At 44.2% G+C, this 27,290-nt stretch overlaps 2 protein-coding genes across 3 annotated transcripts in view; both read right to left on the minus strand.

Moving 5' to 3' along the window:
• Positions 1-1,790: 1,790 nt before the first annotated feature.
• On the minus strand, positions 1,791-5,046 carry tbx16 (T-box transcription factor 16). The gene is made up of 9 exons (XM_062382155.1): positions 5,031-5,046; positions 4,742-4,898; positions 4,520-4,622; positions 3,647-3,811; positions 3,341-3,487; positions 3,181-3,251; positions 2,950-3,038; positions 2,655-2,868; positions 1,791-2,566 (listed from the first exon to the last, which is right to left on the minus strand). Exons 1-9 carry the CDS (start codon positions 5,044-5,046, stop codon positions 2,125-2,127), a joined length of 1,404 nt encoding a protein of 467 aa, XP_062238139.1. The 3' UTR covers positions 1,791-2,124.
• A 3,840-nt stretch (positions 5,047-8,886) lies between these two features.
• cabin1 (calcineurin binding protein 1) overlaps positions 8,887-27,290 on the minus strand; it is a 41,841-nt gene continuing 23,437 nt past the window's right edge. For both annotated transcript variants that reach the window (XM_062384040.1, XM_062384029.1), the window contains 8 exons: positions 22,452-22,615; positions 22,264-22,360; positions 21,478-22,152; positions 17,660-17,734; positions 13,739-13,997; positions 11,508-11,666; positions 11,212-11,414; positions 8,887-11,077 (listed from right to left, as the gene is read on the minus strand). In XM_062384040.1, coding sequence (XP_062240024.1) covers positions 10,928-11,077; positions 11,212-11,414; positions 11,508-11,666; positions 13,739-13,997; positions 17,660-17,734; positions 21,478-22,152; positions 22,264-22,360; positions 22,452-22,615 — 1,782 coding nt within the window. In that variant the 3' untranslated portion in view covers positions 8,887-10,927. The remainder of the gene's footprint in view (positions 11,078-11,211; positions 11,415-11,507; positions 11,667-13,738; positions 13,998-17,659; positions 17,735-21,477; positions 22,153-22,263; positions 22,361-22,451; positions 22,616-27,290) is intronic.

Raw genomic sequence — 27,290 nt, forward strand, 5'->3', positions numbered from 1 at the left:
TTGTTAGAAAGACAGATCTATGTATATTTTCAGTTACCATTCCCTAATGATGTTTGAATATTTTATATTTTTCTGTTGTCCTAAGAACTTGTTTTATCGTTTTGTACTGAAAGTGTTGACAGTGCATGAATCTATGTTGTACAAAACCATGATAATGTATTATTCTGATCAATATTCTGTGTCACAAGCTCTTCAATATCTTAACCAGGGTTTCATTTCCCCAGTTTATTACTACATGATTGTATCTTCACTGGGTTTAATTTAAAAACTGGCTTCTGGGGAGATGTAATCTCACTATTTTGTTTAATGTGAACTTCCTCCCAGTGACCGTCTCACCCAGTGATGCAGATACTGTATCTGCCTCCTCTTCCTCATTAAAATGAGTCTATGAAGTGTTTGCATTATGTGTTGGGTTAGGGTTAGGGATGTACTGGTTCAAGAGGCCTTTGAGAGATAATGAATCCCATGAAAAGTAAATCCACATCAGGCCAGGATTGTTCCTGAAGGATGACCTCCTCCTCTTCCTCCTCCTCCTCCTCCTCCTCCACCTCCCCTTTCCTCCCCCCTGAACTTTACAACAGTCATTAGAAGCTCATATCCATCCCTGACGGAGGTGATGGGCCCAGTCTGTGTTTTTTAGTGGTGAAAGGGAGCAGACAATCCCCCATTTTAATGCTTCTAAAGGCTCATTGAGATGGAGAACGAGAGTCGTGCGGTGTTTTATGATGTTGGTGGGTAAACCCCAGCAGGTGAGCCGCAGTCACAGTAACACAACGTCTTTAATGCATGCTGGGCCTGTCCAAACTACAGAGTGGTCCCCATTACATCAACAAAGAGCAAATACAAACAATCACCACCAACCAATATGCTGCTTATCAGAGTTGACCCTGTGCAAAGAATGCAGATGTTCAAAAAACAATCCTTCCTCGATGCTCTAATAATGCCAGGTACTGTTTAATTCAATTTAAAAGTTTACACCACCTTCACTAACCGAGGAAATATAACCTGAAACTCCCACAACATGCAACAGATGTTTATTGGCAGATGACACCCCATAGCTTCGCCCTAAGTTCAGAATTACTGGTTCAGTATCTTTATTATTCCAAATACGATTAAAACCAATCCCCTCATGATCACCCTGGGTATATATCAAGACCTAAAAGAATCAAGCAATACACAACAGTGTTTCTTTTGCTATAGACTCATTATTGCAAAGAAGCTACGTCTTACTCACTTGAAAAAACAGAGATTCCTCACAAATACACTTCATTTTGAAAGATTAACTTACATCCTCATGGACAAGCTTTCATATTTCAAGATTTTGGCCCTTTTCATTCACTTACTTCCACACGCACCTCGCACGAAGTGACAAGGAGTTTTGTCTTGGTTAGTTTTCCTTCTCAAAGTTCTTTAGTTATGTCCTGTGTTTTCTTTTTTAGTCATATGTTCAAGAAAACAAACAATGACACCATCTGCTTGTCTGTCAGCTCATGTTTGAATTCAAATATTATAACAAGGAAAACCCAGGATGTGTGTCCTTGGCTACAATTAAATCCATCAATTAATTTGTCTGGAGTATTTGTCTCTCCAGTCAGATAAATAAACTAGAAGGTTCTACCTGTTTGGATAATTTATCACGTGATTGTTTTTCATAACATAACACACAGCTGTCGAATTAATCTGAAATTACATTAAAATATTATGTTTATTTAATCACACGAGGCAGAATAATGTAACGTTTAGTCTTTTATTTTCAGATCACATCACAACTTGAAGATATTACTTACACACTTTGTTTTATTCTTTCTTTTCTTTACAAAAATATTATTTACACTTGAACGAGAGATGAAATACAAAATAAATAGACAGTTAACTCAACAATCCATCAGCAGGGCGCAGCAGCACAGTAACAGAAGTCTGAATCCTGCCGGTCTGAAGACAAGACAGCGACAGTCCCTGCTCACGCTTTTCATCTTTCACTTTTACTATCGTGGTCGCAGGCCCCGGGCCCTCAGCCTCGTCTGGACATGCACTTCCTCGTTGCGAGCGCTGGATCAGCATTCTGGCAAGATGGCGCCACAGCATCACTTAAGGTCACTCTGTCAGATGACGTCTAGGTTCCCTTCACCAGCAAGAGTAAGAGAACAGCGGGTACTGGCTCCACTCGGCCACGTTGCCATGGTGATAGCCGTGGTGCACAGCTTGCGTGGTGTAGTCGGCGGGCAGGTGGTGAGGAGCTGGGTACTGAGCGGGGCCGGGACCACTCCACTGGCCCAAGGGCTGCTCGGCGCCATAGGGGCTGTAGATGTGGTGGCCAATGACACCGGGCTTGCCCGCCTGGGCCATGGTCATGTTGAGGACCCCTGGGGTGTAGTCCTGGGGGGCAGGGAGGGGCTGGGGGCCGCAGGGGGAGGGCCCGATCTCTTGTGTGCGGGGCTTGGAAGAGTCGTGCTCGGGGACGGTGGCGACATCAGGGACCCTGGACTCGAAGCTGCTGCGCTCTGTGCCACTGTTGCTGCTGCCGATGCTGGAGGAAGGAGAGGGAGACTTCCCGTACTCGTGGAACCTGAGGAAGAAGAAGGAAGGGGGTCAGTGATTTGCTAATAAGGATGAGTTAACACTCTGTAATGTCACACAACTTGACTGGTATTCACCTGTATGGCTGGTAAGAAGCAGGAGCAGGAACCAGCTGCTCTGCATTGTACACATCTCTGGTGTCTGCCCCAGCGGGAGATTCAGTCCTCGCTCTGTGCTCCCTGTCAGCGGCCCACGGGCAGTAGCGCTCCTCTTTGACCTCACTGACCCCTTTCCTTTTTGGCAGCTCTCCTTCCTCTCCATCATAAGCCTCATAGGATGACTGGCAGAAATCTAAAGAGACAACGATGATTAGCTCAACTACAGGACAAGCAGGTACATGAGAGGAGGAGGAAGAGAGTCTAGAGTACGAACCTTGTGGACTGTCCTCCTCCGAGTCCCTGTCCGAGATGTCTGACGCCTTTGGTCTCTTCTCGGGGCAGCCTGGGTTCTTGTTTGCACGCCTGTAGAGGAACATCATTAGAACAGTTCTACATGTGGGGCATTCACTTTGATATACTGCAGATGGATTTCTGGGAAAACGGGGGCCCTCTGCAGCTATGGGGGCCCCAGTCACTACGTGCATCTGACCAGTGTGAAACCCACCGTTTCTTATTGGTGCCTTCCTCCCGGAAACCTTTGGCGAAAGGGTTGTGATCGATCTTCAGCTTTGTAATCTGCAAGAGAATAGATGTCAGTTCAGTTAAAAATCTGTGGCAGTCATGTTGCAGCTTATGTTGGTTTAATTTAGGTGCTGGTGACTGACCCTGGTGTTCTGGTAGGCGGTGACAGCTGTGAACGAAGTCTCTGGGAAGGTGAAGGTCTGGAAAACGCTCCAGCGGACGCTGAACAGGTCGTCTGCCTGGACGATGTGGAAGCGCGGATGGTAGCGATGCATGGAGTGCAAAATGATCTGCAGAGGAGAAGACAGGGATTCAATTTAGATTTATCCTTTCAAGTAATCACTGTATTATCAATCAAGAACTTGAAATCCTTCAAAAGACGCCATGTGGAATCATCATGAAATACAAAGTTGCGGTCTAGCGCCCCACGTCTTAGTGCTCCTACTTACATGGCCATGCTGGTCGAGCGTGTTGTTGGTGAGTTTGAGCTTGAGGAAGGAGACAGATTGCTTCATCCAGTGGCTCCCCGGGGCCGGAGAGTCGGGGTGGAGGTAGGTCCTGCAGGGAGGCTGGGGCTCCGCTTTTCCTGCCACCTCCCATTTCTCTTTATTCCACTGTGGGAAGAGGGACAGATAGTCAGTCAGTCTGTCATAATAGAAATACAAGCCATTTACAGACTCCTCCATTCCCACAGTGTGAGGAGCACAGTAGAGTGGAGAGTGACGGCCGGCAGGTACCACCCACAGAGATAGGGGCCGGTACAGTGGGCTCCCAGCAGGGAATAGAAAACAGGAAGAGATAGGAGCCTTTGATGTACAATGTCAGGAGGGGGTGATAAACAGGGGGGGTCTTGTCTGGGGGATTGTGGTAACCCCTCCGTGAGTTCTCGGGCCAAAGCCATGACTGCTGCACATTAATAAATAAAACTTTATTTATATAGCTCAATATAACAGCTTAACCCTCGACAAGAGTTATAACTTTAGCATGGAATAAACTGTAGAGACCTTGGACCACTTGATATATTATTGGCACTATCACCAATCTATGCACCTTAGCACCTCATGCCCATAACTCTGGTACTGTATATATTTTGTTCCATATTGTTGTTTTATGTTCAGTGCGCCAACGAACGACACCAAGGCAATTTCCTGTATGTGCAATCATACTTGGCAATAAAATAATTCTGATTCTGATTCTGATTCTTAGATAGAGTCACGCATGAGGGGTCCCTCTCCAGGGCGGACAGAAGTGCAATAGATGGAGATACTTAATTTAACACTTGACGCATATATATATGAGAGATTGATGAATTTCGGTCTCACCTTATACCTGAATCCATCCTCAGGGACCATGTCAACCAGCAGGATGTATTTGGCACATGGAACCAGGCCGGAGAGATTCACTTTACAGTGTGGGAACATCCTCCTGTAGAACATAGAGGTGAAAACATGATGAGTATAAGAAGAAGCAGACACAGAAACACGGGGGGGGGGGGGGGCGCTCCTTAACCAGCATTTTGCATTTCATATTTGATTTTTTCTTACCTTCCAGGTTTAGTGATGATCATCTCTGTCCCTATTTCATGAAAGGACTTCCAGAGTTCAGGGTCCTCCAGAGTCAGCCGGAGGTTACCCTGGAGATAAGCATCGGGGCCGGCAGCCATGGAGGAAGGAGGAGGTCCACCGAAGTTGGGCTTCAAGTCTACAAAATAAAAATGATTACTCTTAGGATTGCTTCACCAAAGAGTGAAATGTGAACTTGAGATCTGATAAAGTAAAACAGTGCTTTAAATTTGAGAATCCCTGTGTAAATAAATAAAGAGAAATAACTCACCTCTGATGGACTGCATATTTCAGGATCAGGAGCAGCACAGAAGAAATTTGGCAGGGTTCATGCAGGGTCAGTGAAAATTCCAAGTGTCAGCGATATCCACAGTGTTTCCTCTACTCGCCCTCCTTCACGTTGAGAGTAAAATCAAAGAGAATAGAAATCCAGCAGCGAAGGGAAGAGGTCACTCAGTCCCAGTGGTGTTGCAGGAGCTGTTCACGGATCTAAAGTCCTGCAGGACTGGGTGACCATGACTTTTAAGGGGAGACCTGGGGTGGGTGGGGTCAGGAGGACCATTCTCAAGCTTTGAAGTGGCACAATCATGAGTCAATGCCCCGCTGTGATTGGAGGGGGCTGGAAATCAAAGAGACTTAACAGAGCCTTGACACCATCCCCACAGGAAGGGCTGCGGAGGAAATGCATCTTTATTAACTGCTAAGAGACTTTAAAACAAATATGGATGCAGTCCCCTGCTGCAGAGCGTGGCTCGCAGCGGCACCAGAGTGTGTGTCAATACCATTCACACACATGCAACCACACGTGAAAATGCTATTTAGTGTGTTTGTGCAATGTGCTAAACACCCAGTGTGATCTATTTGACACAAGTGGGAGATCGAGGGTGCATTTAACAGAATGATCCACTGGGATTTATATGGGCACCTCAGTATTATCAAGTCAAAACAGGCTTTTAAAGTATTGCTCTCACACTTACCGGACAATAAATTTAGATTAAAATGCATAAACTATAGAGTTTTCAAACAATTACCTTAATCCTCTTCTCAGCTTTCTCCTAGAGAGAAATGACGCAGTGGGTGGGAAACGCTGTGTAAACCCATCATGGTGTGATGATAACATGCACACTCTTTCTGCAGGTAACTTTTACCTGGGGGCGTCCTCAGAGGCCTGCAGGACTGTGCTGGAGGTGGTGGATGCATGTGTAGGTGGGGGGTTGTGTATTGGGGTGTCTAGACAGGCCCCTGCTCTGATAGATAATCTCATTAAGCTGGTTTCCCCTTGAAGGAGCTGGTTTCTACATGTGGAGAGAGGCCCCCGTGTATAGGCAGGCAATTAACGGCCAGTTAGCACCACAGGCCCAAGTCGGCCTTGAATGGGACACGAGGGGTCGGGGCATAAAGACCATGCTGCAACAAACCCAGGTCCCAACCCCACCCCCCCTCCACATCCAGCGCAGAATCCACGGCCGTCACTTTATATTCACGGGTCTGTCTCGGCCTGGAACTTACCGCCTCACTGCAGAGGAAACGAATGAATGCAAATGAAAATGAAATTCTGGAAGTGTTTGCATGGAAGGGAACATAATTAAAGCTCAGTTTGCCTTCTTGTTGCCACAATTTGAATTGAGGCGTCTTACACATTTCATTCAACATCCACCTTTTCATTGTATTCTTATGTCTGTGCACTGCATACAGTGCCCTCTGTCCACTCTGCTCAGCGACAGCCACACACAAAAGGTACCGCATCCTTCGCTTTCAGTCTCCTGGATCACAAACCACGTGTAACTCACAATGTCGACTTTTCACTGAAGATAAATGGTCGCCTGGTTTTTGAGGAGGTGCAACAGACTGTCGCATCAGCACTGAAGTGTGCATAATGACACGTTTACAGCAAGAAAGTCTTTCCTGTGAAAATATTGACCAGGTCCTCTAGTGCCGGGTCAATGCAGAATAAAACAGGATAATAACATCGGGGCTTTAATGGTGCACTTAAGGAAGCAGAGAGCTACTTTAGTTTTTAGTATGTTAATGGCCCCCGATGCCCCCCCCCCCCCCTTGTCTGAGCGTGGAGGCACAACATTGGCCTTGAGGATGTGTTTTTATCCACCTTATGTGAAGCCAGTTGTTGTGGAGGAGTTAGTAGTCACAGGTTCAGTGTGGCTCTCCTCACCAGCCCTGAATGCTGGGGTCCCGCTTGAGCTGTTTCACATGAGCCAGAGAGGTCACACAGCCTCTTTTTTTGGGGGGGGGAGATGCCACAAAATACTGAGAGATTCCGCTGATGAACTCCCTGCAGATTAGCTTCAGATCTCAGCAGCAGAGGAGGGGGGGGGGGGGGGGGGGGGGGGGGAGCGTGTCAGTGTCAGAGCTGAGGTGTACGTTTCAGCAGCAGCCGCGTCAATCCCATTACACAGTGGCTCTGGAGGTGACAGGCGTGACTGGTAAAAGGCCTCGGTGCGTGGCCTGGGGGGGCAAGGGAGCGATGCTACGTGTGTAACGAGGCGGCCTGGGGTCGAGATGAAGGCGATGACACATCAGGGAGGTCGCAGAGGAAGGAGAGAGGATGAGGTGGATTTTATCTAATGTCCAAATATGTCGTATTAAGGAGGCTACTTATTTAAAAGGGACTCTGATAAACATCTTCAGTCATGTTACACCGCTCATACCCCCTGGTCACTTGAATCCACACATTTCCTGCCTGACTCCACTGCACCCCCCCCCCCCCCCCCCCCCCCCACACCCCCCTGGACCATCTTCAGTAGCTGTGGCGTTCCATCTCTCAGGTGTCAGTCTTTGGCCATTTGCTTTAACTGCACAGATCTCCCTTGTGCTCCACATTTAACAGCTGCCAATATACAGCCAGGCCCGGGGATCAGACGGCTCTGCAGCAGCCCAATAAAGAGCCCCCGGAGTGGACTGACGAGAAATCTCACACCTTTCGCTCACATTAGCCATGCAGCATGCCCTTTTGATGCTTAATTGGCCACTTTGAGAGGTTTGTAGAGATAGCGGCCCCGTGGCTGGAAACATGATGTCACAGGAGACTGCACAATATCACACGACAGGAAAAATGCCTTCACCCGACAAGTCCATTACATATTTTCTTTATATGCTTAGAGCGGTTGTGTTGCAACAGCAAATGCAAATCCCCAAGATGGCACCAATGCATGTTCTATATTTTTCTCTTTTCCTAACTTTTATTATTAAGAATTTATCAAATTTAGACAATTGTGGTATTATGTCCCGTGCCCTTGATTAAATAAAAAATATATGAGTACCTTTACATTCTCTTCTCTATGATCATTATCATTATTAGTTGTTTTTTTTATATTGTTTATTAGTTTCATTTGAGAGACTCTGTTGGCTGAGAACTTTCTGTGCTGTTCTTTGTCAAATCTCAATAAATGACCCCTGGATACATCATTTTCTTTATAAACTGCAGAAGCTTTGAAAAATAAAAATATAAAAGAGATGCAGCTTCCCTGTTCTTAATGCAGAGTGGCCATGATCTCACGCACACAGACTAAAGGGGGCCGGGCGGGTTCACATTTGGTCAAGCACATAAGAAAACAAACCTCAAATCTAGCTTGCCCGGCAAAGGGGCCAAATGACAACTTCACAGCAACTTCATAAGACACTCCTGGAAGTTGCTAATGAAGACTAATGACTTCCCTCGTGTCGGAGACTTCACACCAGAGTGTACGAGCCCTTTGACCGCGGGGTCTGTGGTCAGCGGGGTGGTCCTACAGATACAGAACAAGGACCAGAGTGAGGGACTTTTCCTGATGTTAAGTCTGGAGTTCAAAATCATTTCAAGGAGGGATCATTGGCACTATCTCACACTGTGATCAAACATTTTAGGGTTTGTCAGTGACAAGTCAGTCTATTGTGGGGGTTTTCGGCAGCAATGAAATTCACTGTCAGGTTCAGTGCAGGTGATTAACTTAAATAACATGGTTTCAGTTTCTCAGGCAACACTGGCTTCACGTAAACGATTCTCTTTTGCTGCTGCTTCCACGCCGACAACTAAATAACTAGTGTATGTTCGAGTAATTTTTACCACCGTCTTCCACTCTGATTGAAAACAGAGGGTTTTAGTTACAGAAAAATAAATCACTGACCCATGATAAGATAAATCTGCAATTTATGCATTTATTCCTGTTGGGTGGATAAAGTCGTCCCGTTTAGTCTTCTTCATGAGCTGTAAACTGTGTTAGAGGTGCTCACATTGGCAGGAAAACGTCAACCACATCTGCAGTGAATTGTTAAGAGTGATGCAGAAGGCTTTAATACATTAATAAGGAATTTAAAACAACATGGAGTGTCTGCTCATGCATTATATTCACTTTCCTGAAAGACTGTACAGGTAACAAGTGTCGGTGGTGCCAAACTACAAAGCTTGATCTTTAAGGTTGATCCCAGGGAAAGAAAAAGTGCATGCGAGTGTTGTATATTGTTGTAGATTTCCAGAATCTGTTCGAATTTTGCGTGATTAGATTGTATAAAAAAACCATAGATGGAAGAATAGCAGTTGGTGCTTTTACCCCTTACTGTCTTTCTGAGCTCAGGAGCCTTCTGCTGAGGGCTCATAAACCACCGTCTTGTCTGATACAAGGGACTCTGTGGTTTAATATTCTCAGGAGCACACGGAACAAATTGGTTTCTCAAACATATATTTTGGTTTGACATCGATAATGTATTCAGCCCAGACACAGAGAACAGTTCCCTTCCAGCAGCCTGAGCCAGGGGAGACAAGTTTAAGCCTTCCCCTGGTCTCCTCTTGAGACGAGGTACATTCGCTGAAAGGCAGCGGAATAGTAAAAAAACTATAATACTAAAAACAAAATAATGAAATCAAATACAAAACCATTTTTTTCCTCCATCAAGGGTAATAGTTAACACGTATTCAGATGTGTGTTGCTTTAAAAATAATTTTTTAGACATCTTTCAAAAATCAGTAAATATCTCTATAGAAAACAACCTGTAAAAAACATTCTATTGTCTTCCTCTGAGTTAAGCTAGAATTGTGACAAATTGACCAAAGTGGTTTCGAATGTAAAGGCATCTGTAATCAAGAGTCTGCCCCAGCATGCGTGTCAATTCCACTCAAGTCAGGAAAGAGTGTCTGTCTGTTAACGCCGAGTCGTTTCCTGAGTTGACTGGAATCAAAGCGGCCTTTAGCTCAACCCGACTCTCACACATGCACACACTCCTCAAGCTTACTCCTCCACCCATTAAAGCCAAAACGTATGGAAAGATATTTGGATTGTGATATGTAGAAAATCTAATTCCATAATAAGCAAAATGCAATTTTCCATATCATTCAGATCAGTGCTGGTGACAGGATGTCTTCCTGGTACAAGAACTGCTCGTCTTCGCTACAAATGCACACAGAACAAAAAGAAAAATATATATCAGGACAATTATTATTACAAGAAATACAGTGCATACAAAAATAGCACAAAGTTAAGTGCTAACTGAAAGAAACATCCCAAATATTAAGTGTAAACATTTCCAATCTGCTACAGGCTGTGAGGCTCCACAGACGACCCTCGACTGCAGCCGATTGTCCTCATTTCACCTTTGTGTACATTGAAATATGTCAATCATCAAAAACTGTGTGTTGCAGATTAAAATCTCATGCTGGAGGGAAAGGTCAAAGTGGAGGACAGCAGGTCCGTGCTGCTGAGCGTCAGTCCACACTGAGGCACCTCAGATCGGGGAGTTATGGGGGATTTAGCTGCAGCTGTGAGACAAGGTCAGCACACGACAGTGAGAAAGATGCATAAACACGCGAGAGGCCGGCTTCGACCACCGACAAGTCGTTCTCTCAAGATCCAGCGTACGGCCTGGTGCACCAGAGCTCACTAAGCTGATGAGTGATATGCATAACTGGCACGCTACAGACATGCTGTGAGACTAAAGCTGCCGCAGCCGACGTCTGTCATGCACACCATCACTGCTGACAAGCACAGCAACACAGTGACATGACAGCCAATGACAACACTGCGTGTGTGCATGAGAGGATACAAAAGCATCAACAAACACCGCTGCAGTGATGTGCAGCACTTGTTTTTTCTTGGGTTGTTTATAAAGACGGGGGCAGAGGGTTTGGCAGTCAGGCTGAGTAAAGTTCAGTTTCGGTGTGTGCACGAGGCCTCCAGAGGCTCAGATGTCCATGTAATCCTCCTCCTCCTCCTCGTCAGACTCGCTCTCCAGAGACGACTCCTGGCTCGACGTCTCCTGCACCTCCAGCGCCGGCTGGCTCAGAGTGTCCTTTTTGACTGTGGCTGCAGACTGAGATGACAGGATGACGTTCTGTATGGGAGCAGACAGCAGGGGGCACTGTTGAGACTACAGCTCAGTCAGATACTGTACTGAGTGTAGGGTTGTATTCACAAACACACACAAAAACACTCACAGATGTACATGTTTACAGGCAGACTGCGTACCTTAAGTCTTTGTTTGGTTTCCTCTGAGATGCTGCCTTTGGGGGAGAGAAGAGTGGGTGTCGGAGGTGTTACTGTGATTTCTGGCGGGAACTTGGTTACTGTGGCAGGGATGAAAAGCTTTGGCATGTTGGGGGGGACACGGGAGCGGATTCGGCCGGGGTCTGGAAGCTTGGATTGGTCATTGCTGGCATACTGCTGCTGATCTGCGAGAGGAGGAGGAGATGAGATTTCCTAAATATTTACACGTTTAGGGAGCAGCTGCATTCCTGTCATGCTTTTGGTTCAGAGCTTCGGACCTGGACAAGGTTGTGCTGTGCTACATGTGGCAGTTTCCTCCTGGAACCAGCCCACTGTGGAGTCTTGTCCTTGGGACACAGTGGCGAGTTTCATCTGCTGACAAAGGTGCGACTCCTGCTGACGGTACACAAGTCCCTCGGTGGACTCCTCCCGCTCCTCTGTGGGCAAAAACAAAAAACACACGCACAACCAAAAAAATACAGGTTAAAACTTCAACATCAGCAGAACAATCCAGGTAATTGGCAGCTTTGTAGTTTGTTAATTTAAAGAAAATACATTTATAACATTGCAAGTGGAGTTCAATGTTATCTTTTGTTATAAGAGGAGGAAGAACCCAAAGAATACCAAGGCATTACAATTTTTATGCATTATTTTCTTTTAAATCAAGATGTTTAGGCTGCACAAATTGTCTTATTGGACATAAAACCACATGAGTCAAACAAAGTTGTTTTATTTTGAGGAACGATGAGAGACTAAAAGATAAGTCCCATATCTATAACTGAACTGTATGTACTACTTGTAATGACAGCAAGGTTACAAGGTACTGCATTCCTTAAGCTCAGGCAGACAAAAACACTGACACTCTTTCAGGCTTCTCCCTTAATGTTGCCTTGGAAACAGTTACATAACACAAACTGGTGCAGCGTAGCTTGATACTAACCTGTGTGTGTGTGTGTGTGTGAGTGTGTGTTTGTGTGTTAGTAGGCAAACTTGATTCTACACCCTTTCTCACAAACCAGGGCAGCTGGAGGCTACAGACTTTTGTTTAACTCTAAATTTCTGGATCTATTCAGTGTCTGCGGATATAAAGATATATAATGATTGATTGACTGTCATAAAGCTAGCAGACAGTTTTAGTTTGTCAGAGCTTCTTCACACAGACACAGATCACATTAACCAACATTATGATTTATTAATGTAAAGAGTTTGAATTAATGTGATCTGAAACGCCAGAGTGTATCTCTGTTTCATGTCAAAATGGCTGCCGTGAAACTCTGTCTGTGTGAAAGATGATAAAATGGACTTTTCTCTCTCTCTATTTCAGTGCCTTCGCCCTGTTGCAGACTTCGACAGCTCATTAATTCAAGTGTAGCTCTTTGTTTTTTTGGGCCGATTTTTCACTTTAATATTCTGAAATATTAATTACAGTTGAGAGGAAACTGAACCAAGAACACAAAATAATGAGGAGCTTAAGATTGTGAGAGTGGAGTTTATTCTAACACTATGATTACATTTGATTTGTGAATTTCTGTTTGTAGAGATCAGCCTTACAGACCGTCACAGGGCACAATTCAGAGACCTACATGTCTATGTATATTTAAATATATAAAAATCAGGCCATGGACACAATCTTGTCACCTGCCACTGACCTCAATAAAGATTGTTTTGACATCAGATGTCAAGGTAATGATTCAGAGCGTGACTACTGTAAACAAAAGAGAAACCCAGAGGAGACATCTGGTTGAGAGTCAAATGCAACAGCTCCACTTACTGAGCACTTACGGTATCAGACAGGAAAGAAAAAAATGAAAACAGCCTTAACAACAACAGGATTGACTTCACTTCACTTCTTAAATGTTGTTTATCGCCCTCTAGTGGCTCTTCTGGCCTCGAGCAAAGACGGGGGGCAAATATTAGGAAGAATTCACAACCAATTACTACATGGTGGAGATTCAGCCTCATACGTTCATCTGGTGATTTTATGTTTCCATTTCATGCCATCCAGAGTATAAAAAGAGCTCAGAATTAAGACACAAGTGTATGAATTACATCTTCAGATATTAAACATGACGCAGACATAATATTTATCCAGCAGAAAAGTCATTATGATGATGGGCATGGATTGTGCCAGAAGCTTGTGAAGGTAGAGAGAAGACTCACAATCTGGAGGACATTGATTTCTAAAACTGGGGAACTGACAAAACCCAAAAGGCAAAACATAACCAGGCCAGAGAGTGCTGTTATATAACTGAGCCGTTCGACAGGCGCCCCCTGCAGCTCTCCAGGACTATTAGGATCTTTACAAAGTGAGCTGACAACAGCAGAGCTCCACATCAGCAGGAGTACAATGTTAACAAAACAGAGCATTTAATTAGTGAAATCCTTCTAGGATACGAGGGTTCAATGACATGTGTTTAGAGGGAGTATTAACATTTGTTAAAGTGTATGTGCATTTAATTAACTGATACCATGAAGTGATGACAGATGGTGTGAATGAGGGTCGCTGTACCTGTGTGTGGTAGGAAGGCCATGGCTGCAGCAGGGTGGCTCGCTGCTCTCCTGTGCTGTGGCTGATCGTGGAAGCTCGAGGCTTGAGGCCTGGACACCTTGCTCAGGGGCTCGTACACCACTTTGGCTTGGCCGTCCTGGATGGACAGCGGGTGGCAGACGGAGTGGCTGAGAAGGACTGGCGTCGGCAAGGAGGCGGGGAAGAATAGGTCTCTGTGATCCTTGGGGTACTTAGGGGTGGTCGGGGCATCTCCTGCAGACTGTTGGAAACAGAGGAAGAGCAGGGTCGTGAGGAGGTGAAACTGACCCTGGAGATCGATCTGCAGTAATAACCATCCTCTGCTCAGGTAGATTTCGGAGATGAGCTCATCGTCCTCCCCGGAGCCCGAATCGGCTTCAAGACTCCGTGGCAGTAAAACACAGTGAGCCACTGTCGATACTGATGAACTTTCCAAACAACACACATCTCCTTCACAAGGTAATGATATCCTCAACGGAGTTGTGATGTCGTTCCTCAGGGGCTCACAGGCTTTGTTGTACACAGGGCTGTTTGCTGGACGCTGGTTGCTGGGGCTGTGCTTCACCCCAGCACCCAGCACTACACCACACTAGATCCTTCTGAGCCCCCTTATAGGGCGTCCTTTTGAGGACCACTTACAAACACAAGAGCTGCACAAACAACCTCTGACAACAGCCACCCGGCTCCCACGGCAGCTGTCATGGCAACACAGAGCAGCACAGGTAAAAGAAGTGAATAGTATGCACCTTCCCTAGTTTTCAATTTCAAATAGATCACAAGCTGGACGAAGAACTTTCTAAGCCTTAAAACCAAGATCTACAGTCATATATTAACTGTGGTCGTGTTATATATATGAGATTGTAAACATTATTTTAGCCGCCAACTGTTTTCTACATAAAGATATAGTGGAATAATGGCATCCTGAGAAGAGAATGAAGTCCCTCTCCCTGCGTTCTGCTTTGTGTTCTTTGTTTTGTTAGCAGATGTGGGCACATCTTCATCTTACTACAGGTTCATTTTAGTGCATGAGAGTCCCTCCCTGTGAAAAAGTTCACTGGGCTTCACAACAACAACAGATGAAAGAGGTGTGTACAGTAATGCTAGTACCAGTGCGACATCTAGTGGCTGTTACTACCTTATATAAAAGCTTTAACAAGCTCAAGAATTTTCGGTTTCTATATGGCAACACACAATGTCACAGACAAAAAAATGACATGATATGTGCCACACTGAAAGCTTTTGAGCGAGATGTGATGATCAGACCTGCTACGGTTTTCGTCATTTCAAAAACCTTGAGGCAGTGGTGAGGTGCATATTACTCTACTTTCATGATGAGCTGCCTCTGACAGATACTGTATTAGCACAAGGTAATTTGGCAGGAACAGAGCTATCATAGCATTATTTCTCTGCTGGGAGATGAAGTCAAATTGTGCTCTGAATCAGAGCGGTGACTGATGAAGCTCCCGTGGGGATTGACGTAGAGCCGAGCACAGGCAAATCAAGCAAACAATGGTAGCCTCACAAAACCTGAGACCGCAACAGATCATTCAGCCCAACGCAGAGCAGCACAGCAGCTTCCAGCACGCACCACAACTCCAAAGCCAGCTTTGATGCTTTGTGTCATGAATTAAACATCACCAACAAAATACACCAACAAGTCGGCAGGACCATGTGCATAAGAAAATGCAGTGTACCTGAGAAAATAGCAACATATGGCATGCAGCCTGCATGTAGGTTCCTCAAGTGTTCAGAGTGGTGCAAGTGGGCTTCTGGCAACTGGACGGAGAACCCACAAAGTGAATTAAGAGATACTTCTTTGCAATTATTGAGATTTGCTTTTAAATCCGCTTGGAGCAGCTGTAAAACGGTGTGTGCAGGTTGGGTCATCTTTTCAACACAATTGGAAAGAACATGTTAATTAAAGTGACTGCCAAAAGAAGACTGGAGCATCTTTGTGAAGCAAACATCCAAATTCTTTCACAACCAAATCCTTACCAGAATAACATAAAATAGGATATGCTTGATACCTTGAGCTGATGTTGATAATGTTGTGACAAATATTAATTACATCTACAGAGGGTGGGACTAGAATGTTTTTGTCTTTGGAAAGCGAACCCTCTGTTCAAAAAGTGAGTCAAAACCAAAGAAAATAAATCAGATATTCACTGCTCGACAGTAACAAAGAGCACAGGTCATTCAACCTGAACATTCTTTCTCCCTGAAGTGGCATCAAACTGGGGGAGCAGACAAAACACAGATCACGACACAGTCGATTTTCCGGCTCAGCACCATACAGGCTGATCTGCCTCTGCTCTTGTGGGGGCTTGAAGGAACATGTGAATCCGTAAGAAGCAGGCCAGACTTTTTCATATTCACAAGCTGAGATCTCCAACATGCCTACTCACATTTCCTAATACATACAATTACAAGTGAGTGCAAACCACGACAAGAGCCTTTCGCACAATAATTACACATAAACAGCAGTTTGATTACACTGCAGATCGAGCCTGTGTGCAGAGGAAGCCTCCGCTGCACCATAATCTCCATGCCATTGGTTAAGGCGTGACAATTTGACAAATGAATGAAAAGACACAACGAACAAAAGGCGACAAAGAGGATCACGCGGAAAAACCAGATGATATGATAAGTGAACGAGAGAAACAGGGATTTTATTTAGCTACTTCTCATGAGCCGGAGGTTTCAGGGGGAACATCACCGTGACAACAAGATGTGGGCAGAGAGACCCTTGATGCCTGTGTGGGCAGGAGGGGGATGTGAGGAAGAGGGAGTCACAGGATGAGCCTGAGCAATTCCTGTTTTGATGACGATTATGAGTTTTGAGGACAAAGCACTATACTACAATTAGACACCCTTATTTAATTTATGTTTATTTTTGTTTTCAGATGACCCTGTTGTTTTGCCCTTTAAATCACACGCACGTTGTCCATGCTATTAGGCAACATGCATATCAATGCTCAGCGGAAACCGATGATAAATTGGGCAACAAACGAGTGGAGCTAAAGGGACAAGGGAGTATTTACATCACACTTTGAGCTATATTTAGTCCGGGCACGCTGGAGTAGGATAGACTTGAATAAGTCTGGGAATTACAGAGTTACTCATCAGTTTGGCACATTTTACTACAGATGCTACATGTTACGTCCACACATATTAAACAAACTACAGAACATCAATCCTTACACTGGCTATCATGAGATGTATAGCAGACAAGTAAAATAAGCATTTGACTTACTACTAGTAATCACAGGTGAGTGGGGTGTACATTGTACAACCTCTGATAGATCATTTCAGCCTGGTTAGTTAAGGATATGTTTGCTGGAGACAACACTTTAATTAATCTATAGTTTTTCCAGTTCAGTGCCAAAGTAGTAACGTCTTATAATAAAATATAAGCTTGGCTAAACATTTACCTGCTGCAAACACAAGCATAATGTTTTTAACGATAATTCACGAGGACAGCTTGTCTTTTTATCCATTAAAGTCTTCATCAAGTCACTAAAACAATGCTGCTGTATCATTGAAGGTAGGATCGGTAAACTTGATTCTGTAACACTTTATCTTATTTGTGGAAATCCTGAAAAAACTGGAAAAATTTGGATATCTGTGGGAGCACTGTAAGAATCAAGACAAATCAGTCCTATTGAAACGATGGAGCTGTTTTTAAAGTGTAGCCTGCTCTCACGAGTGTTTCCAGGATTAACAAACCCTACACATGGGGTTAGGGTTAGATGGAAAAAGCTAGTATTTGGCATCAACGTGCTGGTAGTCACAAAATTCACGTTCCACTCTCTGTATAATCTACATTAATGCACAGGAGAAAAAGAAACTGTCGAGGAAGCAGAAAAAAAATGGCAGACGATCAGAAAAGTTAACATGATTTACCTGTCTTTGGGCTGAAGTGGCCAACTGTATCTGGCAGAACTTCACGGCTTGGTCCAGAGCTACATCCTCATCAACCTGTCGGGAGAACAAGCCAAACAAGGACGTTAGGGTGGAGCTACGGAGCTTCATATTCAACAGTGTCACAAACTACCTCAACTGACAGTGGAGCAGTGAAGGCACAGCTGCAAATTCATCATATATTTGTGAAGGGACCTGTCTTTAGTACGCATCACGTTACATCTCCACACTGGTGCCAAACTAACAACAAACTCTCCTGATGCTGTGTGAGCCGGTAGGAACTATCCTCTGAGCTCCTGCGTCTGATCATAGCAGCAGAAAAAGAAAGCCTCACATTAGCACCCAGTTCAGTGAGTTGGTGAGCTTAGCTGTTGTTCACACAGCTGTTATGTTCCCGTTAAACGCAGCGTTTCAGGGACCCCCCAAGAGGAGGGATTTTACAGGAGCAACATCCCACTTTGCAAATGATGCCAATTGTTAAATGGACTGAGTCGAGCTCCAGTGCGTCACGCATGGCTGGACGGTGCTCTGCTATCTATTCTATTCACTCTGGCTCCCTGCAAACTTTCCCTTTCAAAACACACAGACTTTCCAGTGCAGACTTCTCAGTGTTACATAATGATTACTATTAGAATGAGACTAGTGATCTGTATTGGTCTTGAGACACAGAAGCCTCAGGGAGGTCTGAAGGATTAACAGGGTTTTTTTTAGAAATGGAGGGACATTTAAAACAATGCAGTTATTAACAGGCAGTGTTTGATAACACCCACAAGATATTATTACAACACTTTTTGATGCACTGTTCTGGGCTGTAAAAGGTACAGTAGTAGTAGTGACCGGCATGATGACACGTAGCTGAACCTCTAAAAAGGCACAATTGAGCAGAATTTATGCTTCAATTGTCAAGTTGAAAATACTGGGATGGCGGGCGGCAACTTCTCGATCTGTCTGTCTAGACTACACAATTTAGAGGCTCTTTGAATTTTAACACCTTAGTGGTGAGCTGTAAGAAAGAGAATTATCAGCCTGCAATATGCAGCTGTCCTGAGAAAACAAGACTGAAAACGATGCACAGTACAGATTTAAAGTTCGACTATGTGCAGCTGTGCAAAGCAGCAGACCACACAACCACAAAAGCATCTGCTTTTTGTGCGAGGAGTTGCACACTCAGAAGATGCCTCTGGAAAATGCCTAATGTCCAGGCATATTAATTGTATAGCTCATCTGGCTACAGGAAACATGTCATGGCTGGTTCTAGATTCTCTCCAAGGGTGTGTCTGACACAATATTTATTATATATTGTACCAGAAACATTAAAAAGAACAATGGCCAAATGCTGCGGATGCTGAAACATGTCCTCAGATTTCTTATGTCTACCCTACTGTCCCTCGCAGAGCGACATGGCAACTTCTGTATGGAACATTGATTTACACGTCAATATGGCCTCATGGACTGATGTGGGCTGCTGTCCAAATACCTCACCAGTGCCAGAGAGAGCACTTGAAACTTGACTTTCATTAACTGAGGAACAAAGTAACTTTCTATTGAGAATGAATGTGTGTTATCACACTGATTGGTTCAAACAATAATCATAAATATACAAATAGTAGCCCTTTCCCTGCTCTTACTATGAACTAGGGGTAGTCAGAATTTACAGTAAAGTATTGCACATTTTACCAATACACATGCTTAACAGAGCCACACCAATGCTGGAGTTATGGAGCCAATGCAGATACAAATTTTAAAGATTGACTGATTATTTGATACATATATAAAACTGGTCAGTGCAAGAGAAACCTGTGCCTGGCAACCCGCAATATCATTCATGGTCCTCACATCTGTTTGCAATTTTACCGAGGTATCTAGCTAGTTGCAGTTTGTCAGTACAGTCAGTGATTCCAACTCTACATTATCTAGTTGCTGATATGCAATACTGGCAATCTAAAACACATCCAGGGACAGGATTATCTTAGTGAAATGAGAGAATTATGACATTGTTTTCACATTTAAAGTAGCATTTCTTTCACCATTCAACAGTCTTTAAATTAGAGCAATAACCGGCTGATATTGACAGAACATTAATCAGCAGCCCTGTTCAGAACTGGTATGAACATTTGTCTCCAGTGATGTGATGGGAGGTGGATATTATCAGTACGTTTTACAATGAAATAAGATTTTATCCATTAGAAAAAGATAGAAAATAAAAATGTTGTGTAGATATTGTAGAGGCCACAAATAAATCATGTAATAAAAGACTGAGAAGTATACAAATATATTCGGTGTATTATGAAACGGAGCAGGCCAGAGAAAGTCATGCATTTGTGTTCTCACAGTGACAACAATGTGTCCAGACTATTTAAGAATGTGGTCCGAGTGATGATCTCAAAGTGTCCTCAAGGCATTTTGGTTGCGTTCACACCTGAAGATAGAGCTGATAACTTGTGAGACGGATGAAAACACCACGTATGAACAGGCCCGAAAGTTCTATCTCAGGGCCAATCAGGGAAATGTATAAATTGTGGGAATGCAGTTTCCGCAGATGCATCCATTTTTTTTACAACTTTACTTAAAACAAGTGACATAACTAGTAAGACGTAATCTTAAAAATACTCAGTGGTGCTTAAAATAGAGTTGGCAACAAGAAACAGCAGAGAGACCTCAGTCAAAGAGGTTTAAGATAGGCTATTGAGAGTCAAAGCACAACAACCCTTTGAGCTGGTTTCTTGAAATGTCTGAAATGTAAAGAGGGGAAGTCCCTGTTGTGTAGTGGGTTTCCTGTAACTAGTTCAGTTAGAAGAGGGATTTCCCAATTTATTTTAGAGTGGTTCGTATAAACCACACATGACTCTGCAAAATAGCAAGATTAAGTAAAAACCTGGAATATTGCTGGAACGCGTGTGGTTAATATGCTAAATTGAGGATGTTGTTTCTTACACAATGCAAAACCAAAACAGGTATCAAACTGCTTCCCCACATCTCTGGGTATCACTTAGCAGGGTAGACACCAAGAGAGACATACCTCTCACTTGCACATTGTAGGCTACTGGTGACTCTTCCATTGAAAGTAGCTTGTAAGGTTTGTTCAAAAGGTCTGATAATTGAAACTGTTTGCGCCAAATCAGACAGCTGACCAATAGTCTAACTTCAGTCCGTCATGCAGCACCCAGCGCGTGAGAGCTTTTTGGTTTCCAGCACTTTCATGGCATCAAACATGACTCAATAATAAACCAAAATAACCCAGGAAGGCAAACGTCTCTACTGGAAAAGGAGTATCACTCACTCACTCACTCACTCATGTCGCACAACAGCTAAAAAGAGAGACAAATTTCAGCAGCACATATTCCAGCAGTAATAATGTTATTTGTGTGTATACACCACAGGGATCCGGGGTGATGTGTTAAATTAATAAATTAACACATTATCTCATATTATATTATACTGTATTACATTGCATATTGCAATCGGACAATGTTTACTGTTTTGCATTTTGCATTTCACTTTTTACTTCATTTTTTATATCTTTTATCTTCCATATATTTTTATTCAGAAATGTTTATGTCAAAATAAATGCTACTTTGTATAAATATTGGAAAAAAGTGAGTAAATAGGAAGTAAACAGTGAGTAAATATATACTGGTTTTCTATTTTTTATTACTTTTCCTATGTATGTTGTATTTATTGCGTTTTATGTTTCTATGTTCATTGTATGCACCAATAAGCAGCAGATTCCTTGTAGGTGTAAACCTACTTGGCAATAGAATACTTCTGATTCTTATTCTGATATAAGGAATGAGGAATACCTGTTTTATGAGCATATAAGTCTCTGACATGATCTTCTCAATGCGTGCCAGATCATAGGTCATGACCTTCTGGCCTTGCTGCCAGACCCTATAGGCATCAAGCAGTAACGTTTTTCCAGATTCCACGTCCTCCAGAAGCTTCCTTTTCCTGTTCGGCCTCCGTAGCAGCCCCTGATCTGTCCCACTGGCTGCCAGAGTGACCTTGGGTGCTGAGGCTTGTAGCTGCTGTTGCCTGGAACTGATACTTAGCTCCTCCAGAGACAGCTCTGGTGTCCTGTTGCTGTCCATCATTTTCTGATGGGGCTCCAAAGCATTCAGGGAGGTCCCAGCCTCCATCAGCTTGCCCTGTGAGTCAGTGGTGGTGGAGGACTTCCAGTGGCCAGGTTCTAAATCCATGGGTTCCTCAGGTACGGACTTGTGCTCCATACTTCCATCGGTCTCCACCTTCCCAGGGAAGAGCTCCTGCACATTACTCCCTTTATCTGTGGATGGTGGTGTTGGGGTAAGATGTGTCTGTAAGGGATCCCTGGGCCCTGTGTCAGTGGCTCCCTCAGTGAGCACAGGCTTCTTCGGCAGTGCATGCTTGCTGTCCTCTGAACTGGGCCTGTTGGATGTGTCTGTTGTGGTCATCTCCCCCATGGAGGGCGCAGGCGCTTTGAGAAGCTGCTCAGACACCTGACAGAGAACAAAACATGTCAAACAATGTGGAGCGTGCATGGCAAACCTCTGAAATACTGAGCAGTTCTCATCTTTAAGAGTGAATGTCTGTGAGTTGTGCTTTCTTACCCCAGTGAGACTGTTCAGATTGTCCTCCAGGACTTTTACATTCAGGAAAAATGCTCTCTTGGCCAAAACCTGGCGATCAACATCCCGTAAATACTTCCTTCAATGAAAGAAAAGAAGAAGTGAGGATAGATGGAACAAATACAGAAAACATAACTACAACAGTCGTTGCAAACAAAGTTGGTCCTTACTTTCCCTGGTCAGGGGTTCTCTGCAGCATGAAAGAGACTTTCAGCAGAGTATCGTGATCCTTAAGCTGAGACAGCACCTCCAGCAAGAGGACAATAGATCGGTTCATATGAGATGCAAAACTTCCCGGGCGATCAATCTCATCTACTGGAATTCGCCAGATTCCCTGGAAAGAAAAAGAAGAAGAGGCAGAGTCAGATTGTGCACAACGAAAAAAGAAAATACTTATTTTCAATAAACTGGAAATGAAATATGACACAAACACTCTCTTCTTTGTTTTTAGTTTAGAAATAATTTAAAAAAAGAATATTTCGAAACATGGTTTCAGTTAAGTTAAGTTTACAGTTCACGCCATTGTGTGATGGGAGTCAGTCGTGAAGTATGAATGTGAATTCATACTACATGACTGATTGCAGCAGGGGATGGGGTAATATGCTACATGATCTTTAACCAAGAAAATAACCCAGACTGGTCTACGTTTCGTCCTGCTCACAGAATGACACCCCAGGTTGGAGGAGGTGAAACTCTTCCGTAAACATCACTTCTAAAGAATAGAGAGCGGCTGGGGCCACATTTTTTTGTCCAAATCTGACCCAGGCCTGAGAGAAAACTTGAGCCAGATCCAAACCCATAGGTATTCTGTTTTTAGAGTCTGACCTGAGCCCAATACAGTTAATATAAGCTACACTGAGATAGTGTTTCTCTGTCCCTCACACACATAGTTATTGCTGGATTTCAGCGATAATAGACAATAAGGAAAATGTCGCCTACTTTAAATAAATTGTTTGGGCCTTCAGTTCTGGAGAGGACAGAGAGCAGGCTGTGAAAGGGGGAAGAAATGTAGCTTAGGGCCACGGGTCAGAATCAAACCCGGGGCGCTTAGGATGAGGCACAGCTACGTTGGTGCGGCAGCTCTACCAGATGAGCTAGAGGCTGAGGTGAGCTATGTGCCCCCCCTCCAACGTCACAAACTTTACCAAAACATTGAGCAAGCAGTCCAAAATGGTGTCTAGGAGTTGCTGTCTGCATGTTACTGATTTCACATCTGACTGGACCAGCCAACAGGCTAATTAGTGTATTTCTGTAAGTTTATATTCTTATGGCTGTAGTCTGCTGCCACTCCAAATGTTTAAAGGGCTATGGAGTGTATGACAAAGAGACATACAAAATAGAAAAAAGAAGGGAAATCAGGGTAATGTGAGTTCAAACATGGCATTCAAAGAAGAAAGCCTTGAAGAGGGAATGGAGAGGCTGCAGGAGAGATCTTGCAGGCTGACTGACCATGTAGGAGCTGTTGAGGAGGAGGGGGTGGGAGGGTTTCTCTCTAGGCACACATGATAGGCAGACTCATTAGTGTTCAGCTCTGTCCAAGCAATGCTACAGAGCAGCAGACTGGCTGCCAACAAACACAGTCCTCCTTTGCAGAGAGCGCGAGGAGGTGTGTTTTTGATGGGTCTAGCTTTTTCAGCTAGCACATGTCCTCTCAGCAGGTGCAGCGAGGCAAGCTCCTGCGCTCTGAAGTTACTGAAGCGAGTGCAGATGGTAGCCTAGGCTGTCTAACGTCACAAAGCACATGGCACAGAGTATAGCCAAGGCCTCGGAAAAAAACGTGGGTGAGACCAAACAAAGATGACCATATTGAGATGGAGGAACAAAAACAAAAATGAGTTGGCTCTACCAGCCGCTGAAGGCCCAGAGGAGGCTGATGCTCCTCCTAAATAGACACCTCCAGATTATTTGGGGATTTTCAAAGCCTTTGTAGAGGAAAACAGCAAGAGACAAAACAAAACACATTCCTCAGGACAGACCCATATCTGACCATCCAAAATGGTCACAGAAAAAGTATGCTGCTTGTGTGCAAGAGTTCCCAGTAAAATCATGTACCAAGGATCTAGTATTCTTTCTTAGTTCATGGGGGCTACTTTTTCTAAATAGTAATTGCATTAGATTTGTAAATATGCAGATTTTTCATTAATTGTTCAAATGTTACAGGATCAAGCTGGTATAATGATCCCGCTTCACACAGCCAGTGGTTATGAAGAACAAGCAAATGGCTCTCATTCCTGCGTGTGAGCAAAGATTTGTTATTATATAATGCAATCAGCCAGGGCTTGGGAAGGTTTTAACCTTTCAATGCACAGATTAACAAAAGTCTGATGAGAGGGTGGGCTGTGCTCACTTAGAAAGACATTTCTAAAGCAGGAGAGCTGTTCTTCAACAGACAGCCATCCAACCACAGCAAATCTGTTTAGGGAAAGCAGAGCCATGGCTTTACACAGATTATGCTGTAGCACAACAGCTAAAGCAGATTTATAAGACTTTAACTGCAATGATTTTAAGCATCTTCTCTCCCCCCCCCCCTTTTTATGAGAGAAAATATGATCATTGCTTGATATATGGAGCAACAGCTTTGGCACAGACGTGGCCGATACATCACAGACACAGAGAGAAATTAAAAATGCATAGTGAACCAGGAATGAAAAATAGATATATATGATTAGAAAGCGTACAAAATGAAAGTGCTCTTTCCTTAAACAATTTTCAGGTCCAAAGTAATGTATTTGTTTGTATGGTATGAGAAGATGAATTGAACAATTTATGGCCTTATTATAAAGTTCTTATCCCAATCAGACAATACATCCTAAAACTGCATTTAAGTTTGACAATGCACCAACTTTGCCACAGATACGGCTCTCATCCACACATCGGAAAATGCTGCTGGCCTTTTTTAGTTTGAAACCTCCTGTGCAGCGTCTTAAAGTGGACGGGTTGAAACAGAGATGAAGTAAAATAGACACTCACAACTGCTTGCGGATTGACATGACCCACTTCCGGAAGAAAACAACCAACATTAACCTCGGCCACCAGTGGAGAGCGCAACATGGATGATCAATTACAAGCATCGCTGTTGTCCGGAAAATAAATCCCTGCTTCCAGTTTGAAGCCTAGTTCTTTCTGCACCTAACAACTAAATGCCTCCAGTGTAAACCAGGCCGGGCATGCCGTACCATTAACAGTGGCATGCCCGCAATGCATTAGTATGGACAGGATTTCAAAATGATAAAGAGCCAAAACGCTAGATGGTTTTGGTTTGAAATGCTCATTTCAAACCAAAATGTGGTATGATGAAGCCATACTCAACTATTAAAAAAGAGCAACATGACGTGAATACTGCTGGAGGATGCCAGAAAGGAGCAGGGGCAACACTGAACCAAAACAACATGCTGCCTGCTATTTGCAGGAAGGACCTTGTCTTATCTGCTTCATCTACTCATGAATTCACATGCATCAATGACAGGAAAGCCAAAGGCCTAAAATATTAACTCCAGGAAAGTTGGACACTGTGCATCCAAATGTCTAGTAGTAACCAGCAGTCACAACTGCATCTTTACAAACTACAATGTCAACATGTTGCCAGCGAGATACAACTTTAGATTAACCATCAGCAATTATTGGTTAACTGCTAGTGCGACCAGCATCTGGCCAATTCTACAGTACAACTATTTTGAGGCAGTCCAGGTCCGAAGCAAACTCTCACAAAATGATACAGGAACAATGCTCACACCAAAATCAAAACCAACTTTTCGGAAAGCGAGAGAGAAAGCCACTCACCATCACCAAAGAAAGCTACTCCACGACACCAGCGTTAGTATTTCTCTTGGACAGTTTTCCTGCTGGCGGCAGCGGCACCAGCAGCCCTAGCAGCGCCTCCACCCTGAGAGAGGTTCAGGCTTTGAGAGCAAAGGGTGGGCTGCATTTGGGTGCTAGGGCAGCGACAGCAGCAGGAGAGGAGAGGAGGAAAGCACAGCTGCACACGGTAGGACAGGAATAGAAAAAGAAGAAAGAAGAGGAGGAGGAGAAGAAGAAGATGAGGGGGAGAATGGCAGCTGCCTGGAGAAGAGGAGAAGCAGCACTGGAGTCGGGGCCTATAAGCTCAGTATGCCACTGACGGACAAGCTGACTCGCTTCTCCCCTGCTTTCAAACACTGCCATCTCAAAACAAAAACACCCACGCACTCTATCTCCGCTCTCCCCTGACCCCGGCTTGCTGGAGTTGTCCCCCCCCCCCTTCTCTCTTGCCTTCTCTCTCTCACTATACACAGCACACAGCCAACCCTCCTAGGCCTCTGCCAGCCAATGGAGAGCGATCTGAGAAACTCCCGCCCATTAGTGCACACCCACACAATATACACACAAACAGAGGAGTGAGAGAGTAATGAGGAAACAGAGCGAGTGCAACAGAGAGAGGAGAGATGAGCAGGGCGAATAAAAGCCAGGGGGAGGGGTAAAGCGTGATCGCCCTTAAGACTGAGCAACAGGAAAAGAACATGAGCGCAAAAAACTGGCTGAACAATCAACTCATCAATATCAATGTGGTGGGATGCACGAAGAGGACGGCACACCGCTAGTGGAGGAGAACCATAAAAGGGAAAAAAGACAGGTTTGTATAAAAGTCTCCATTAACCAGAGAAAACCCAGACTGCAGAGCAGATACGCTTATCACACACACACACACACACACACACACACACACACACACACACACACACACACACACACACACACACACACACACACACACACACACACACACACACACACACACACACACACACACACACACACACACACACACACACACACACACACAGTATTTCCTCAGCCAGCAGATCAGTGACAACAGCCCTCACCTTTCTCCTTTCCTCTCTTTCAACTCTGCTCCTGTCTCTCCAGCTGGTCAACAGCACAAACATACTGAGAAAACACACCTTGTTTTTCCTGCTTCCTGTTTTGCTAGTGAGGAGAAAAAAACTGCTGAAAAATGTCAGGCTGTAAAGACC

Source organism: Platichthys flesus, chromosome 3 (assembly GCF_949316205.1).
Source record: "Platichthys flesus chromosome 3, fPlaFle2.1, whole genome shotgun sequence".
Taxonomy (NCBI): domain Eukaryota; kingdom Metazoa; phylum Chordata; class Actinopteri; order Pleuronectiformes; family Pleuronectidae; genus Platichthys; species Platichthys flesus.

What these genes read in the sequence shown, in the direction of transcription:
- tbx16 (XM_062382155.1), bottom strand. An exon ending in CCGCCTACCAGAACACCAGG is followed by an intron (nt 3,252 to 3,340) that starts GTCAGTCACCAG and finishes ATTCTCTTGCAG; the next exon opens with ATTACAAAGCTGAAGATCGA. An exon ending in GAAGGCACCAATAAGAAACG is followed by an intron (nt 3,039 to 3,180) that starts GTGGGTTTCACA and finishes GTTCCTCTACAG; the next exon opens with GCGTGCAAACAAGAACCCAG.